The sequence below is a fragment of the Protopterus annectens genome, chromosome 9.part0, assembly GCF_019279795.1.
Source record: "Protopterus annectens isolate FY-2018-M chromosome 9.part0, PAN1.0, whole genome shotgun sequence".
In the NCBI taxonomy this organism is placed as follows: domain Eukaryota; kingdom Metazoa; phylum Chordata; order Ceratodontiformes; family Protopteridae; genus Protopterus; species Protopterus annectens.
In genome coordinates, this window is record NC_056743.1 from 1,565,921,239 (window position 1) to 1,565,936,645 (window position 15,407).

Here is a 15,407-nt window from a genome sequence, read left to right on the forward strand (position 1 = left end):
TTTGCAGGGCCTTATAGCTGGTCCTAATGCTGTATAAATACATCCTCCCAACCATAGCTTTGGGAATCTACCCAAATGTAATGACTGTAACAGTGAAACACGAAAAACATAGTGCAGTTGTGTTCACTTGCCATAAATGTAGATGTTCGAGTGTATTCACTGTTGCAGTCCTGGTTACCCTCCCTCCAGCCCCCTGTTTTTCTCTTACTATACCTCTACTTTCTTTTACTATGCTTAAAAGCCTTTTTGGTGTATTTGCTTTTGTTTGGAGGTATATTTGTGTGTTGTTAATTACTTGTATATTTTGCTCCCCATTTGGGGGGCACTTGACATCTGGGGCAAGAAAAACTGATGTAATAGCGTCGGCTACATGTTTTATACCCCTGACGACCTGACTTCATGGAAGAAGGGACAGCAACCGACGCAGGACCCAAGACTTTGTTAATCAGGCTGACTGAGGGCAACCTGCCAGCAGATTACCCAAATGTAATGACTGCAACAGTGAATACACTCGAACATCTACGTTTATGGTAAGTGTACACAACTGTACTTTATTTATAGCCTTCAGACACGAGCATGAGTTCAGTATAAGAAAGACTGAAAGCAAACCATTCCAGGCAAGTAGATAAAAAAAAAAAAAGTGTTTTTCTGTCTTAAGTGCGAGTATATGCATGCTTCCTTGCATGAAAGCAGAAGTGAGAATGAATGTGAGAGAGAGAGAGTGAAATAAGTAGTGGCCAAAATTGTGTACTCCTCATCCTCTTAGCTCAATAAATCTGGACAAACTCTGATGTGATAATGATGTGATGAAGACAGAAAAACAAGAACAGATTTTAAATGTTGCCCTTAAAATTAGAAAGTTGATAGAGTAATAGTGTGTTTTAGCATGTATTTTCTGAAGGAGATTAACTCTGTAACTCAAATGTATGTCATTATTTAATGACTTCAAACCATAATGATTTGCCAGCAAAACAAAAATGTCAGTGTCTGACAAAAATACAGAAGTAAAAATTTGGACGCTCTGTGAAAATCTGAACAGTTGATGTATACAGGTTTGAAACTTCTAATGACTGACATTAACTGTGTTTAATCAGCTATGTTTAAAGTGTACACTGCTTCTGTGTGTGTGTGTGTGTGAGAGAGTGATTGAGAGAATGTGTGTATATTATTAAATATTTACTAAACTAATATTTTGGATATAAAATACTTCCTCCAAGAACAGTTACATATAGTACAGCGAGTTTTAAACATTAGGTGAAGGAGCTATTTACAGCAAAAATCTTAAAAACAAACAAAAAAAAAAAAAAAACAGTTTAACATCTAGTCCATTCACTAAGCACAGTAATGCTCACCAGGGTGTGTGTTGTTGTGTAAATAACTCCCTTCCAGGGGTGTTGAGGCTGCTTCCAGTGCTTGAGTCAGGAGTGCCTTTTGCAGGCATCTGTTCCGTGGTCACCTGATTGTCAGTTCACACTTCAGGTATTTTTTGGACCATGATTGTAGAGGGTCTACCACTTTACACATTACTGTTTTAGGCAGCAGCCTTCTTAGCTGTTGTCTTTTTGACCATTCTGTTATTTGAGCCTTACAGGAGGTTTAATTTTTTTCATTGCATGAGATTCTTTGAAGCGGTTTTATTTATTTATATATATATATATATATATATATATATATATATATATATATATATATATATATATATATATATATTACTACAACAGAAGCACTCTGAGTCTGATATATCAAGTATGTACTCTGTGTACTGTTTAGTCTATAAGCCATGCTGCATTGTGTGCTTATTACACTCTTGATGTTCCTCTACTTCTGGATGATTCATCCATACAGTAACTATGGATGATTCAGCCATACAGTGACTATGGATCGAGTATCATCCATCAGGCAAATATTTATGTCATGTAGTCTTGCATGATATTTTTTGTTTTTCTTTCTTAACCATTTTTGCTTGCTCTGTGAATATTGGTTAAATTGAATGGTAGATGGCATGGCGTGTGACAGTGTTGTGCAGTGGCAGAAGGTAAGCAACTCCACAAGTTTGGGGCTGAAAAAGGAAAAATGCCCAAACTGTAAACAGCAGTAGAAATTACAGATATTAGACACTGCAGCAGGTTCTATTATTGATTAACTGATATGCTGAATGTGCATTTTATGTTTTTATGAGTGTTCTTTGTAGTGCCAAAGTTATGCTCTTAGTGTCCTCCTATTGCAGCTGATTTGGGGTATTTGTAATGGAAAAAAAAAAAAAAACAACTAAACAGTATGTTTTTTAAAGGGGGGTTGCTGTCACTCTTGAATCTGGCTCAAATGTGGAGGTTCTGCCACCATACTGTCTCCAAGGTTGCACCAACTAAGAGAAAAGGAAATAATGTTGCATCTTTTTTGTTAGAGTTGGTGTAAACTTGGATATAGTATATTTGGGAGATTGGGACTGTGGGGGCAGTGCCTCCCCCTTGGGGAGAATATACACTTTCTTTGAGTCATAGCAATAGTCTAACAGTTGACTGTATAAATTGTCTGCAGTAGGCTCTGCAGTGTATAATTCGGGATGACAAGTTAAAGTGCATTTGTTTTTCCACACTGATTTGTACAAACATGCACAGTTTTGAAAGAATATTTTCTAGTAGATTAATTCTGTAGGTCAGTTTGGAACTTCGATGCATTTTAATTGAACTTGACTGTCAGTTTTAATGGCCTTTTTGAACTGTACTGCTTACACTGAAGATGGCCTGTAATTTTTTATTGTCAACATTTCTGTCATTACAGTGAAGGAGTTTCTAGCAAAGGCCAAAGAAGATTTCTTAAAGAAATGGGAAAATCCTGCACAGGTAGGAGAACTTTTGTAAAGAATGTATATTCTGAATTTGCAGTATAATAATGCCGTACTTGCCTGCTTTTCTATAGATTTCTGAAACTGTTCCCCTCCCATGCACACGTGCGCACACTTTTCTGCCAGTTATCTAGCTGCCTACATGAATCCTGCCAGTGTGACCAGCACCAGTCATGCTGTCACTTCCATATGCACTTGCACGCTTGATCTTGTTACTTTTTGTGTTTGTGTAGCCACAGCTTGGCAGAGCCAGGCTTATGTTCTGAGCATATTATTGTGCTGTGTTCCCTTTCGTTCACATGTAGGTGTCAGTGTTGCAGTTGACTAGACTGTCTTCGTCCTGAACCAACCCCCTCATGATTGAGCTACCATTGGTTGTTCACTCCCATCTTTCTGGCTGGCTGACCGATACTTAGTCCTCTGTCATCTGGGCTCTATTCAGTGCTTTTATCTCTGTGTACTATGGAGCTGGCTCAAGTCCCAATTAGTTCTGGCAAAGTTCCAGTGTAAATCTTTGCTTTTCTTTTTAATTATTAGTTTTTCTTTGTTTGTTAAGGCTGCAACTTCATATTTATTATTTTCTGTGTATAATGAAAAAAGGTGAATCTGAATCCCTTGTTGTCATGTACTTTTATTGATTTTTAGAATTGTGGGCATGTTTATCAAGTTTATCAAACACGCTTTTTGAAAAGTTTTGTCTGAAGTGTTTCTTCATAAGTACGTGTCATGTCTAACTGCTATTACTCCCATTATTTAGCCAGACCCACTGTCAGCAGTGAGTACAGATACCTGTACCATTTTCTTTTTAAATGTCTAATCACACTTTAAACAGACTATCTGAAGTAGTTAACTTCATTTGATCAGTAACCTGTGGGTTTCGGATCCGACACGGATCAGAGCCAGCAGCATACCAAGCAAAAAGCTCCAAGCTCCTCCCCCTACCCATACTACACTGCAACCTCCTTCCAGTCCTCAGATCTTGTTTGCCGTGGCTTTGCCAGCACGGGATTTTTGAGCTCCAGGCAAGTTTGTCAGGGTTTTTCAAATTTTATTGGTCTGTGTGTGCCCCTTTGATATATCTATAGATAGCTATTAGTTTATCTCTCATTATGGGTTTCTTTCCTCGCTAGATATTTGCTTTTTGTAAGTTAGAAAGTTGTTAACTTTCTGCCAGTGTAGGCCCCTCTTCCCTCCCGTAGAGAGAGTGTGTGTGTTTACTATGTCGGAAAGTCAAAAAGTGACTTTCTCTAAGTGCACAGAGTGTGGCCACAAGCTGTCGCCAGCTGACGGTCACACTCTGTGTGTAGTTTGCTTGGGGGTGCCACATTTGTCATCCAGCTGCAAAATCTGTGCGGCCTTCAACCCCCGAGCCCTGCGGGATCGCAGGAACAAGTTGATTCTGGCGGGTCTTCTACCCGTGGACTCAACTTCTGCTTTCTTCTTCTTCCACAGCTTCTTCACCAGCCACGGCTGTGGCCGTCAAGCCTTCCGGCCCTCCTCCCCTGTCCAGGACTCACCCTCCCACCTTGCCACAGGAAGAGAGAGAGGCCAAGAAAGAGAGAATGAAAGACCAACACAGGGAAACAGAGAGACAAACAGAAAATGAAAAAGAGAGAAGGGCAGCAAGCGGCAGGCCGAGTTGGATCCAACGGCCCCTCCCGCTAAGGTGATTTTGTCTCCGGTCAAAGTTACTAGGCCATGCTCTCCTCGGCTCCGTTCACCACGTTTTTCTCCAGAGCCAGAGGAGGAGGCTTGACCACCCTCGAGGTCGTCTCCGTGTCGGCCCTCCCGGCCGGCATCGGTGGTGTCCTCGAGATCGACTCGGAGCATCTCTGAAGCAGACATGGATCAGATGATGCGAAGGTTTCTACAAACTCAACTGCAGATGGGAGTGTTACTGGCCTCCCCCCTCCCACCGGTGCGGGGTGTTTGGCTCCGATTTTTGCCCCGATAGCTCCTTGTCCGATCCACCATCGGATTTCGGAGTCTATGGATCTGAGGAGCCCCGGAGTCAGGGGGTCAGCGCCGATGGTACCTTCGGCCTTGATGCCAGCCATGCCCTCGAGTCTGTCGGATCCGCTTTCGGATCTGAGGTCTCGGAGCCGAGAGTTGGGCATCGGATCCGAGGGGATGAGTGTGTCATCGGCTCTGTTGTGGTCAGGGCATACTGTCCCTTTGGGTCCAGCCATTCCAACTTCGGCTCAGACTCCTTCGTCAGATCCGAGGGTCGCGGCTACCCCAACCACTAGTTTCAGAGAAGCCGGTTCTCCTTCGGCGTTCGTTGTGGAGAGGGTTCTCGCTGAAGGATAGAGACCCCTCACTCTTTCCTCGGGGTCCATCCATGCCCCCTCGCAGTTGGGTTTGTCTTCTGTCATCCAGTCCCCCCCCCCCAGGGACAGCCTGTGTCTATTGCGCCCCAGCCAGTTCCCCTGGAGGAATACAAAACCATTTGTGAGCCCTCCCTTGAGAGTCCACCCGAGGAGTTTCTTCACAAACGCCAGTGTAAAAGGAGGCACTTGGACTCCCCCGAGTCCCTCACTGAGGATACCGACTTGGAGGAAGGGGAAGGTTCCCCCAAATCACCCCCCGAAGATGTCTCCTTCAGCGACATAATGGAAATCCTTTGCCAGAGGGGGGGGGGGGGCGGGGTGGTCCACCCAAAAACCTTCCTCTGACGAGTCTGTATTCCTGGAGGCGTTCGGCACAGGTCCCATCTACCTATCGGGTGCCCCCCCCCCCCAGCCGACCCTCTGGTGGACCTTATCACCACCAGAGCTTGGAAGAAGCCGGACATTGTGGAGCCAATACCCAAAAGGCCCGACAAAATATTGAGCCTCCTGGCAGAAAGAGCTTCTTGGAGCAAAGGTTCCCCGGTTGATGCCATGGTGGTGGTGGCGGCCACAAAAAAGGAACTTGCCCAGGAAAGTTCGTCGGTCCACTCACCAGACAAGGAGTCCAGGGCGATGGACCATCTTGGAAAGCGGACTTTTGCTTCAGCTACCTTTACTATAAGGGTGCTGAATTACTTGGCCCACGTAATTCGACTGCAGCGGGACCTTGTGAAAGACCACGCTGAGTCTCCCCCAGATTCTATGTCGGCCGAGGATAAACTGACCTTCTCGGCTCGTATGGCCACTCTCAAGTCGGTGTCCAATACGTCCATGCGTCTACTCTCTCATGCCACCGAGGGAGCCGCTAGGGCTAGCGGGTCCAGTATCACCTTAAGCCGTCATGCCTGGCTCCGTCTTTGCGATTTCTCAGAACCCTTCAAGGCGTCCTTCACTAACGCACCCTTGGACGGTTCGACCCTGTTCGGGAAGACTGTCCGCAATACGCTTGTCCAGAGTGAGAAAGACAGGAAAACACGGTCAGCCATCGGGATCCACTTCTCTAACCCTCAAAGGTCCTTTTCTAGGAACCAGCGAGGATAAAAGAAGCTGTGGTTCTGGAAATCTCAGCAGTCCTGGAACACTCAGGACTCCTTCTCCCCCAGAGGCAGAGGGGGACAAGGTGGACGCCGGCCCAGAGGCAGAGGGGGGCCGAAGAACTTTAGTCACGGGAACCATTTTCAGATCGACCCGTGCAGCAACCCTGAGGGGTTGCCCGACTGCTTCTGTCAGGAGGCAGTCAGGGGGCATTTTTCAATGCACCTAGCCCAATTGGGAGCCCATCGCGACAGATAGCTGGGTGCTTCGAATAATATCCAGAGGCTATTCTGTTCCCTTCACAATCAAGTCCCCTTACGCAAGGCGCCTCCCGGACGTCCCACCTGCTCAGAGAGGCCGCAGCTTTGGAAATACAAAAGCTGCTAGAAAAAAGAGCCATCCAGCAGGTGCCCCCAGACAAGTCCAGATCAGGCATGTATTCCAGGTTCTTTTTGGTGCCAAAAAAGATGGAGGACGTAAGGCCGATCCTCGTCCTATCAGCAATGAACCTGTTCGTTGCCAAGGAAAAGTTCCAGATGGTCACGCTTCAATCCATCCTGCCCTTCTTGCAGGAGGAAGACTGGTTGTGCTTGATAGACTTCAAGGATGTGTACTACCATATCCTGATGGGACAGGTGATCCAGGAGGTTCCTCTGCTTTTGGCTAGGGGCCAGTCATTATCAATTCAGGGTCCTACCCTTCGGTCTCACCACAGCTCCCAGGGTGTTCACCAAGGTCATGGTAGTTGTAGCGGCCCACCTGAGACTTCAGGGCATTCAGGTCTTTCCGTACCTGGACAACTGGCTCCTCACTGCTCCCACTAGGCATCTACTCTTACTAGCCAGAGATTTCTTTCTCCGGATATCACCTCGGCTGGGGATCACCATAAATCTCAGGAAGTCTTCCCTTCAACCTGTTCAAGTGTTAGACTTCATCAGGGCAAGAATAGATTCTCTTCAGGCCAGGGCATCTTTGACACCAGACAGACTACACAGCCTGGCACTTCGTGTTAGCACTTCTGCAGTCCCCTGCACCCCTAGCAGAATTGGTCCTGAGAGCCTTAGGGTCCATGGCAGGAGCTGTCAGCCTGATCCCTTGTGTTCGTCTGCATATGAGAGTTTTACAGTGGATGTTGCAAATTCAGTGGTCGATAATAATTCAACCTCTAGATTTTCCGATCCGTCTGAGCAGTGTGTGCAGAAATTCTCTTGTGGTGGCTCCGATCCCAGGATTTGCAGGAGAGCCATCCCTTTCTTGCGCCCCAACCCCAAGCCACGGTGACCACAGACTCCTCCCACCTAGAGTGGGGGCACTGTTCTGGCAGGACTGTTCAAGGCACGTGGACTCAAAGCGAGACCGTTCTGCATATAAATGTTCTAGAGATGAGAGCAGTCCTTTTAGCGTTGCATGCCCTTCATGCTCATCTTCCTCTGGGAACTATTACGATCCAGTCAGACAATATGTCAGTGGTCTGGTATATCAACAAACAGGGGGGAATCAAGTCTTATCCCCTTTATCAAGAGGCCATGAGAGTTTGGGAAGGGGTGATCTCCACCAACCACTTTCTGATAGCAACGCACATTCCGGGTCGGTCCAACATCTTGGCAGACAAATTGAGCAGAACTATCCTTTCTCCCTACGAGTGGTCTCTGAACCCTTGTGTAGTGCAACAGATCTTCCTCAAGTGGGGTCAGCCGTGCTGCGATCTCTTCGCATCGCCATCCAACGCGAAGTGCAGTGAGTTTTTTGCTCTAATCCTCCCGATGGGGGAAGCCCCCAGAGACGCTCTTGTTCATGCTTGGCCACCCGGTCGTCTTTATGCATATCTCCCGCTCATGATAAAATTCTTACAGAAAGCTCGTCTGTTGGGGAGCAGAATTATCCTCATAGCCCCATTCTGGCCTCATCGTTTGGTTTCCCTGCCTACGGTCTCATCTCATAGCTCCACCCTGGATCTTGGATCCCATTCCAGATCTGATTCGTCATCCCTTGGGAATGCTTCCTCCGAATCTGGACAGCCTGAAGCTCACAGCTTCGCTGCTCCAGTTCCACTAGTTGCTAGGACTCCCGGTATCTCTTCCCCTGTTAAATCCATCTTGGTTGCGGCACATAAATCCTCTACCAGGAAAATTTACTGTAGCAAATGGAGACGTTTCTCCATTTGGGCTTCACGGAGAAATCTGGATCCTTTTACCAGTCCGATCCCAGCAGTATTAGACTTTTTGTCTCGTATCTTCCAGCAAGGAGCCAGCTCTTCCACAGTGAAGGTCCAGCTGGCAGCTATTTCCCATTTCCATGTAGGGGACAATTTAGGCTCTCTCACTGTTGCCAGAATTTGTAAGACCTTTTTGAAAGGCACTTTTCTTCTGAGACGACCTATTAAGAATCCGTCCCTGCCATGGGATCTGACTTTGTTTCTTCAGGCCTTAGTTCGCCTCCTTTCGAGCCCTTGGCATCAGTTGACTTAAAATTCTTGTCATGGAAGACTGCTTTTCTGGTAGCTATCACCTCAGCCAGAAGAGTGTTGGAGCTTCTGGCTCTTTGTATGAAACCCCAACTCCAATGTCTAGTGTTTCATAAGGACAGGGTGTCTCTCAGGACTAATCCATCTTTTCTCCCTAAAGTTGCTTCTTAGACAAACATTAATCAGTCTATTAATTTGCCTGTTTTTTTCCCTAATTTTCAGAACAAAGGGGAATACAAACTTCATTTGCTAGATGTTCACAGGCAGTTGCATTTTTATTTGCACAGGCCTGCAGTCTTTTGTAAATCTGATCAACTTAGGGAAACAAGTTTCAAAGGTGACTCTCGCTAGGTGGATTTCCCCTTGTATCCTACAAGCATATAGAGAGCTTGGTTTACCAGAACCAGTAGGAGTTCATGCTCATTCTACGCGTTCCGTTCTATGACAACGTCTGCCGCATTCTGGTCTAGAGTTTCCCTGGATGACATTTGCTCAATGGCTACCTGGGCGTCCTCTCACACCTTTATTACTCATAAACTGGATTTGGTGTCTAGTGGAAGGGCTTCCTTTGGCTCTGCAGTGCTCCGGAATATCCTTCCTTAAGGGCCTCACAAGATTTTTGGGTAGCTGGGGACTCTGTCCCACAGGTTGCTGATTAAATGAAGTTAACTACTTCAGATAAAGAAGTTATGTACTCACCATAACATTCCATCTGAGTAGGTAAACTTCATTTGTCAGCAACCGTCCCTCCCTCCTTCCCCCTTACCTTGGCGGTTATTTCTGCTGAGCTCGATGTTCGGAGTTCACGAGCTTGATGTTTGTCCTTGGTTCAGGGGTCTCAGGTTTTAGTTTGTTGGTGTCCCGTGTGGAGTGGTAAACTAGATCTGAGGATTGGAAGGAGTTTGCAGTGTAGTATGGGTAGGGGGGAGGAGCTTGGAGCTCAGATCTTTTTGCCTGGTATGCTGCTGGCTCAGATCCGTGTCAGATCCGAAACCCACAGGGTGCTGACAAATGAAGTTTACCTACTCAGATGGAACATTACAGTGAGTACATAACTTCTTTTTTCTGTCTGTGCCACATAACAGAGCAGCCCTACCCTTGTTGCTTTTACCAGGCAAAGGTAGCTTTAATTAAAATAACTGTTGTGAAGAAGAAAGCGCATGTGAACCATTTTTCTGCTTTGAAGCCCTTTTTACCAGCTGTCTCCAGTTCCTCTAACCCTGATCGAAGAACCGTGTTGCTCTTATCCTTTCCATCCTGTCTTTTTTGCTTTCACTGTACATACTCCCACACTGATTTCATGTGAAATCCCAAACAACAATTACCTGCCCACTCTGAAAGTTACATCAGCACTGCAGTCTTGGTGTCAGTAGTGAGTAGTCTGACCTTGTGTAGGTGCATTACATCTAACTCCAGTGTGCCCAACACAGTCATTTCCAGAAGTCTGCCATAGGAACCATTAGACAGTGGTCTCTTATTTGACAATTCCCAGTAATTTATAGCCCTTGCCTCCTGTCATATCACTATGTTATCAGTCCATCTTAAGCTGTATCATATTACACTGCATGCTAGTTTTCTCACCAACTTTTGAGGCATGGTGTCAGTCTTTATAAACTCATACACTGCCTCCACTGGCATCATTTTTTTCAGCCTTGGTGAGTGATCCCGTTGTAGAATTCTGTCACCATAGAGTGACAAGATCTTATCTGAGTGAGTTCCTGTTGCCCATCTGCTAAACAATTTGCTTTCAGGAACTCGTCAGATTACTCCATAGAGTTCTTTCCCAGTATGGAGGCAAGTCTTGACTGGCTTTTACGTACCAAACTCTCTCTTGGGTCTTTCATTGTGAAAGAGAGCCACTGTCGTCACCATCCAGTCCTGTGGCACCTCTCAAAAGTCTATTAGTAGTGCTCAGTTTTCCATGTGCTCGACCAATCATCTTCTCCTTTATTCAGCATGTTGCGGCAGTGAGGAGGCATCCAGTGTGTATTGCTTAAATTGTTTAACACTTTCAGGTTGTGTTTATCAGATCACCAATTAGGGTGTACATTAACTTTGTACTGCCTGGGAGAGACATGAATCAACAATTAACACATGTTAGAGCTTCAACATTACTGTAAGTTTCTCCTGCAGAGAAGAGGGCTCTTTGTTACCAAGCAAACTCTATGCAAGTGGATTGCCAACTGTGTTGTTTTTTGGCAGTCCTGCGGTTGACCATGTGATGAAAAGTGTTATGTCAAAGGCCATTAAACTAGAGATTTGTTATTTTGGCTCTTTGGCTCCTTCAGTCTTGTGGATTTATTACTTAGGATTCAACTCCTTTGTTTGTCTTGCAATGCAGTTTGCTGATTTTAGATGTAGTAGTTGCTTTATTATATATAGTTAATCTAATAGTGGACCCCCTTGGGGGGGGGGGGGTCTTTCATACCCTTCCGCTGTCCTTATGCTTAAATGCCCCTCCCCTCAGCAAATATTCACTTGTGCATTACTAGATCCACTAATAAGTCTTCAACCCTTAGGATCCAGGAGCTTGGTAGGTGACACTTTCCTAGGCTACTCTTGTTCTTCTTGCAAATGATCCCATCTCCCTTTATTTCCACTAACTTAATGCTGTTGCTTGGTTGGATTCTAAATATCCACAGGCTACTTTTGGAACAACGTTTGAGATTTTCTTTTCTTTCATGAGTATAGGTTGGTGACCATTTTTGCCATTTTGTTTGGTAGTTTTTGTTATTGCAGACATTTTATATATATATATATATATATATATATATATATATATATATATATATATATATATATATATATATATATATATAATATATTTTATATATATATATGTGTTGTATATATATATTTTTTATATATATAGTATGTATGTGTATGTATATATATATATATATATATATATATATATATGGGTGTAGGTTAGAAGATCGACAGCTGAGATAACCGACAACGCATGAGCGGGCGCCAGATGATCGACACTCGGAAGACCGACGCTACGGATGAAAACTCCGACGCCAGGGATAGTGAGTTGGAAAGAAGGCTGTGTGAGTATGCGGTGGTGACGGACGTTAGGGTGCGACTAAGGTAAGTGTGGATAGTGACAGTCTGTGGGGATAGGGGTGGGTTAAGTGAGTTAGGGTTAGGGCGCGGGTTGGGTAAGTGCGGTAGTGGTATTTTTGGGTTGGGGCGGGTTAAGTGAGTTAGGTTAGGGCGCGGGTTAGGTAAGTGTCCGGTAGTGGCAGTTTTGGGTTAGGGGCGGGTTAAGTGAGTTAGGGTTAGGCACGGGTTATGTAAGTGTCGTAGTGGTATTTTTTGGGTTAGGGGTGGGTTAAGTGAGTTAGGGTTAGGGCGCAGGTTAGCTGAGTGTGCGATAGTGACGGACCTTAGGGTAAGGGTTTGGGTTAGGGTTGGACGTAGTTGTGTGTGTGAGGTTTAGTGTGGGTTTGTGAGGATTTTGGTGTGCTTGTGTTCTGTGTGGTTTTTGGATAAGGGGATGTGTTTTGTTAGTTGATTGTTGTTATTGTGGTGTGTGCAGTGTGTGGGGTTTCGTGTTTGTGGACCATCGGTTACTTGTTTGTCGGGCATGTGAGGTGTCGTGTTTAAGGTTTGTCGATAATGTGGTGTCGATGTTTTTGTTGTCGGTGAGAGTGGCTGTCGATCTTATGACCTAGAACCATATATATATATTTTGTTTTTATATATATATATATATATATATATATATATATATATATATATATATATATATATATCCACAAAAGACGTAACCAAACCCTGGAGATTTAGAAAAAACAGTACCCAAGACAGAAGGTATCGTAGACACAAATCGAACAATTCAACAATTTCAAAGATAAATCCACTGGTTCAAAAAGAACGCTCTTGCTAGTTGATGCAAAAAGGTTTAATGGACGTAAGCGCTTTCACGGTAATCCGCTTCCTCAGACGTAACAATAGACAAGCAAATCAAATTGATTTAAATACAAGCATGCGCATTAATATCACAGAAAATCCATGTTTCTTAAAGGCATAAAACATATAAAAATATATAAAACAGCCTAAACCATTCACTTGTATATTCAATACAGCAATAGTGTGTAAACCTACGACTGTCTTAAACATAGTAATACAGGAAACGCTAATTAAAACATACATGATGTAACCATAAAGGTCTGTACATACAACTTTCTCTGTGCCAATATACAGATATAATAAGTGCATGAAATGCATGAAATAAATAAAACAAATATAAATATAAAAAATTCTCATAAAAACATCTTAATGCAAGAAGGTATTCACATGTGTTATATGCAATGTGTGATAAAATGATATAGACACCTTCTGCATAGATATATATATATATATATATATATAGTATAGGTTCGTAGGTTGGTACTGGGCTATTGGCCCTAGGGCCTATACAAGCCTAGCCATAACAACTCCCTGGCTATTTCTTCCCACACTATTTACTGTCTAGCAGGGCGACTGACGTGATCCCCGGGGTGAATTTCCTTTCTCCCATCCAATCTTCAAGGTTCCTTTTGAAGAGGGCCAAAAAGGCACCCTGCTTGACATGTATGGGCAATGTATTCCAGAGTCTGGGGAGTCTCTGGGTCAGGAACCTATCCCTCCAGCATGTTTTGTTTATTGTGATGACAAGGTTTAGATCCCTGGAGCGTGTGGCTCTGAGGGATTGGGATTTCTTTAATTGTAGCATGTCCAACAGCTCTGGTTTTGACATGGCCTTGTATGTTAAGCAGAGATCACCTTGGAGTAGACGATATGCGACAAGAGTATAGCTGGAGTTTTTTAAGGCGGTCAGCATAAGACATCTGCTTTAGGCCTGTGATTTTTTAGTGAAGTATTTCTCCGGCCTTTCCAGTTGTTGCAGATGTCTTGAGAGGTACATATCAAATGTGGCGTTGTATTCTATAATGGGTCTAATGAGGGATGAGTACAGTGGGACAATGACCTCCTTTTTTCTGGATGAAAAGCTCTTAGTGATGAGGTGTGCCCCATAGAAGGATTTCCTGACTGTTGTGGCGATGTGGTTATTGAAGGTGAGACCACTGTCCACCTGTGTCCCCAAGTCCCTTATCACACTTTCAGTGTTTAGTGTACTGCCACCTATGTGGTAATTCACGGGTACATGTTTTTTCCCAAAGGGGATAACTATACATTTCTTGGCACTGAGCTTGAGCCCATGACTAATGCACCAAGAATCTGTTTCTGTAAGGCTTTTTTGCAGAGTATCCACATCATTTGGGGATTCAATAATGACTCCCAGTTTGCAGTCATCTGCAAACTTTGTTAGCCAGAGTCTCTTAGTGTTGGCCTGTACTTCAGAGAACTAGATGCCAAACAAGAGAGGTCCCAGGACTGAACCCTGAGGTACTCCACTTGTCTGGAGCTGGATTTGGAGTCAGCTACTTTTACAGTGTGGGTTCTGTCAGTAAGCCAGTTGGCAACCCATCTAGTGATGTAGGGATTAATGCCAAGCTTAGTAAGTTTATCTATGATTCTAGAGTGGGGGATGGTGTGAAAGGCCTTGGCAAGGTCCAGATAGGCTGTGTGGACTGCTTTACCCTCGTCCAAGGCTCTGAAGATTGATTTGAATAAGTCAATCAGGTTCAGGAGATGAGATTGGCCCTTCACGAACCCAAACTGGGTGGGATCCAATATATATATATAAAATGTTTTTTTTTTTTTTGCTACTTTACTACCTTATTCTATTGTTAAGGCTTAGGTACCTTACTGCTGAGTTTTGAACCCCCCCCCTTGTTATCTCAGGGCTTTGGCCCTCTATTGTGTCCTGCTTCATTCTTCTAATGTGTGTGACTGCAACTAGCAAATCATCTGTGCCAACATCCCCTAGTGCTTATTGCCTAGGTCCTCAACTTTTGTGCAGGTCCAGTGTTACTTGGGATATTTTTAACAAGGTGACTGCCAGGAAGCAAAAAAACAACTTTGTATCGTTTTGTAGTGCATGGAACGCCGTGATTACACTCAAAAAAATGTCCAGTGCTGCTATAGCTCAAGACCAGATCTTAACGCTTAGAGTGGTGGTTAACAATTGTTAAGGTAGAGTCTTCACTAAAAGCAGATAGTGCTGAGACCAGTAAACAACGGCAGGACAAACTGCTTTGTTTCAGGTTGAAACTGCTTTATTTCAGCTCCCATGTCTACCTGCTGTCTCCTAAATTACACAGGCCATTTTGAATTAAGAAGCTTCCCTTGCACAGGAAATGTGTAAGGATGCCAACCACTCCCCGGCTGCTTTTAAAGCTAACACAACACTTATTGTCCTTTTTTTTTTTCCTTGTCATATTACTTTTGACTAATTTGTTGCACATGGAGAAGATAAATATCCTTGCACTACAAAGAATTATGATCAGATCTCCTCTACTAAATTACTTGTGTTCTTGACATGGAAGCCAAGAAATTCACACCAAGAGCGAATTTCTTGACATCCATGTTGAGAACACGATAAGTAAGTTTATTTCTTTGACCAAGTCATAACACTCTGTTAGAGGATCAGGTTCAGGAAGTCATTCTGTTTTAGTTGTCTACTTTCTTTGGACAGACAGAAGGGGTTACCTCCTCTGCCTGTCCTAGTTCTCCTGTGAAGTCTTGCAAATCTAGGTCTAACAAGTTTACTAAAACCTTC

General features: G+C 44.1%; 1 protein-coding gene across 3 annotated transcripts in view; it reads left to right on the plus strand.

Annotated features, from left to right (window-relative positions):
• The window catches only part of LOC122812185 (cAMP-dependent protein kinase catalytic subunit alpha), a 1,510,797-nt gene that overhangs the window by 665,401 nt on the left and 829,989 nt on the right, over positions 1-15,407 (plus strand). For all 3 annotated transcript variants that reach the window (XM_044084507.1, XM_044084506.1, XM_044084508.1), the window contains exon 2: positions 2,782-2,843. In XM_044084507.1, coding sequence (XP_043940442.1) covers positions 2,782-2,843 — 62 coding nt within the window. The remainder of the gene's footprint in view (positions 1-2,781; positions 2,844-15,407) is intronic.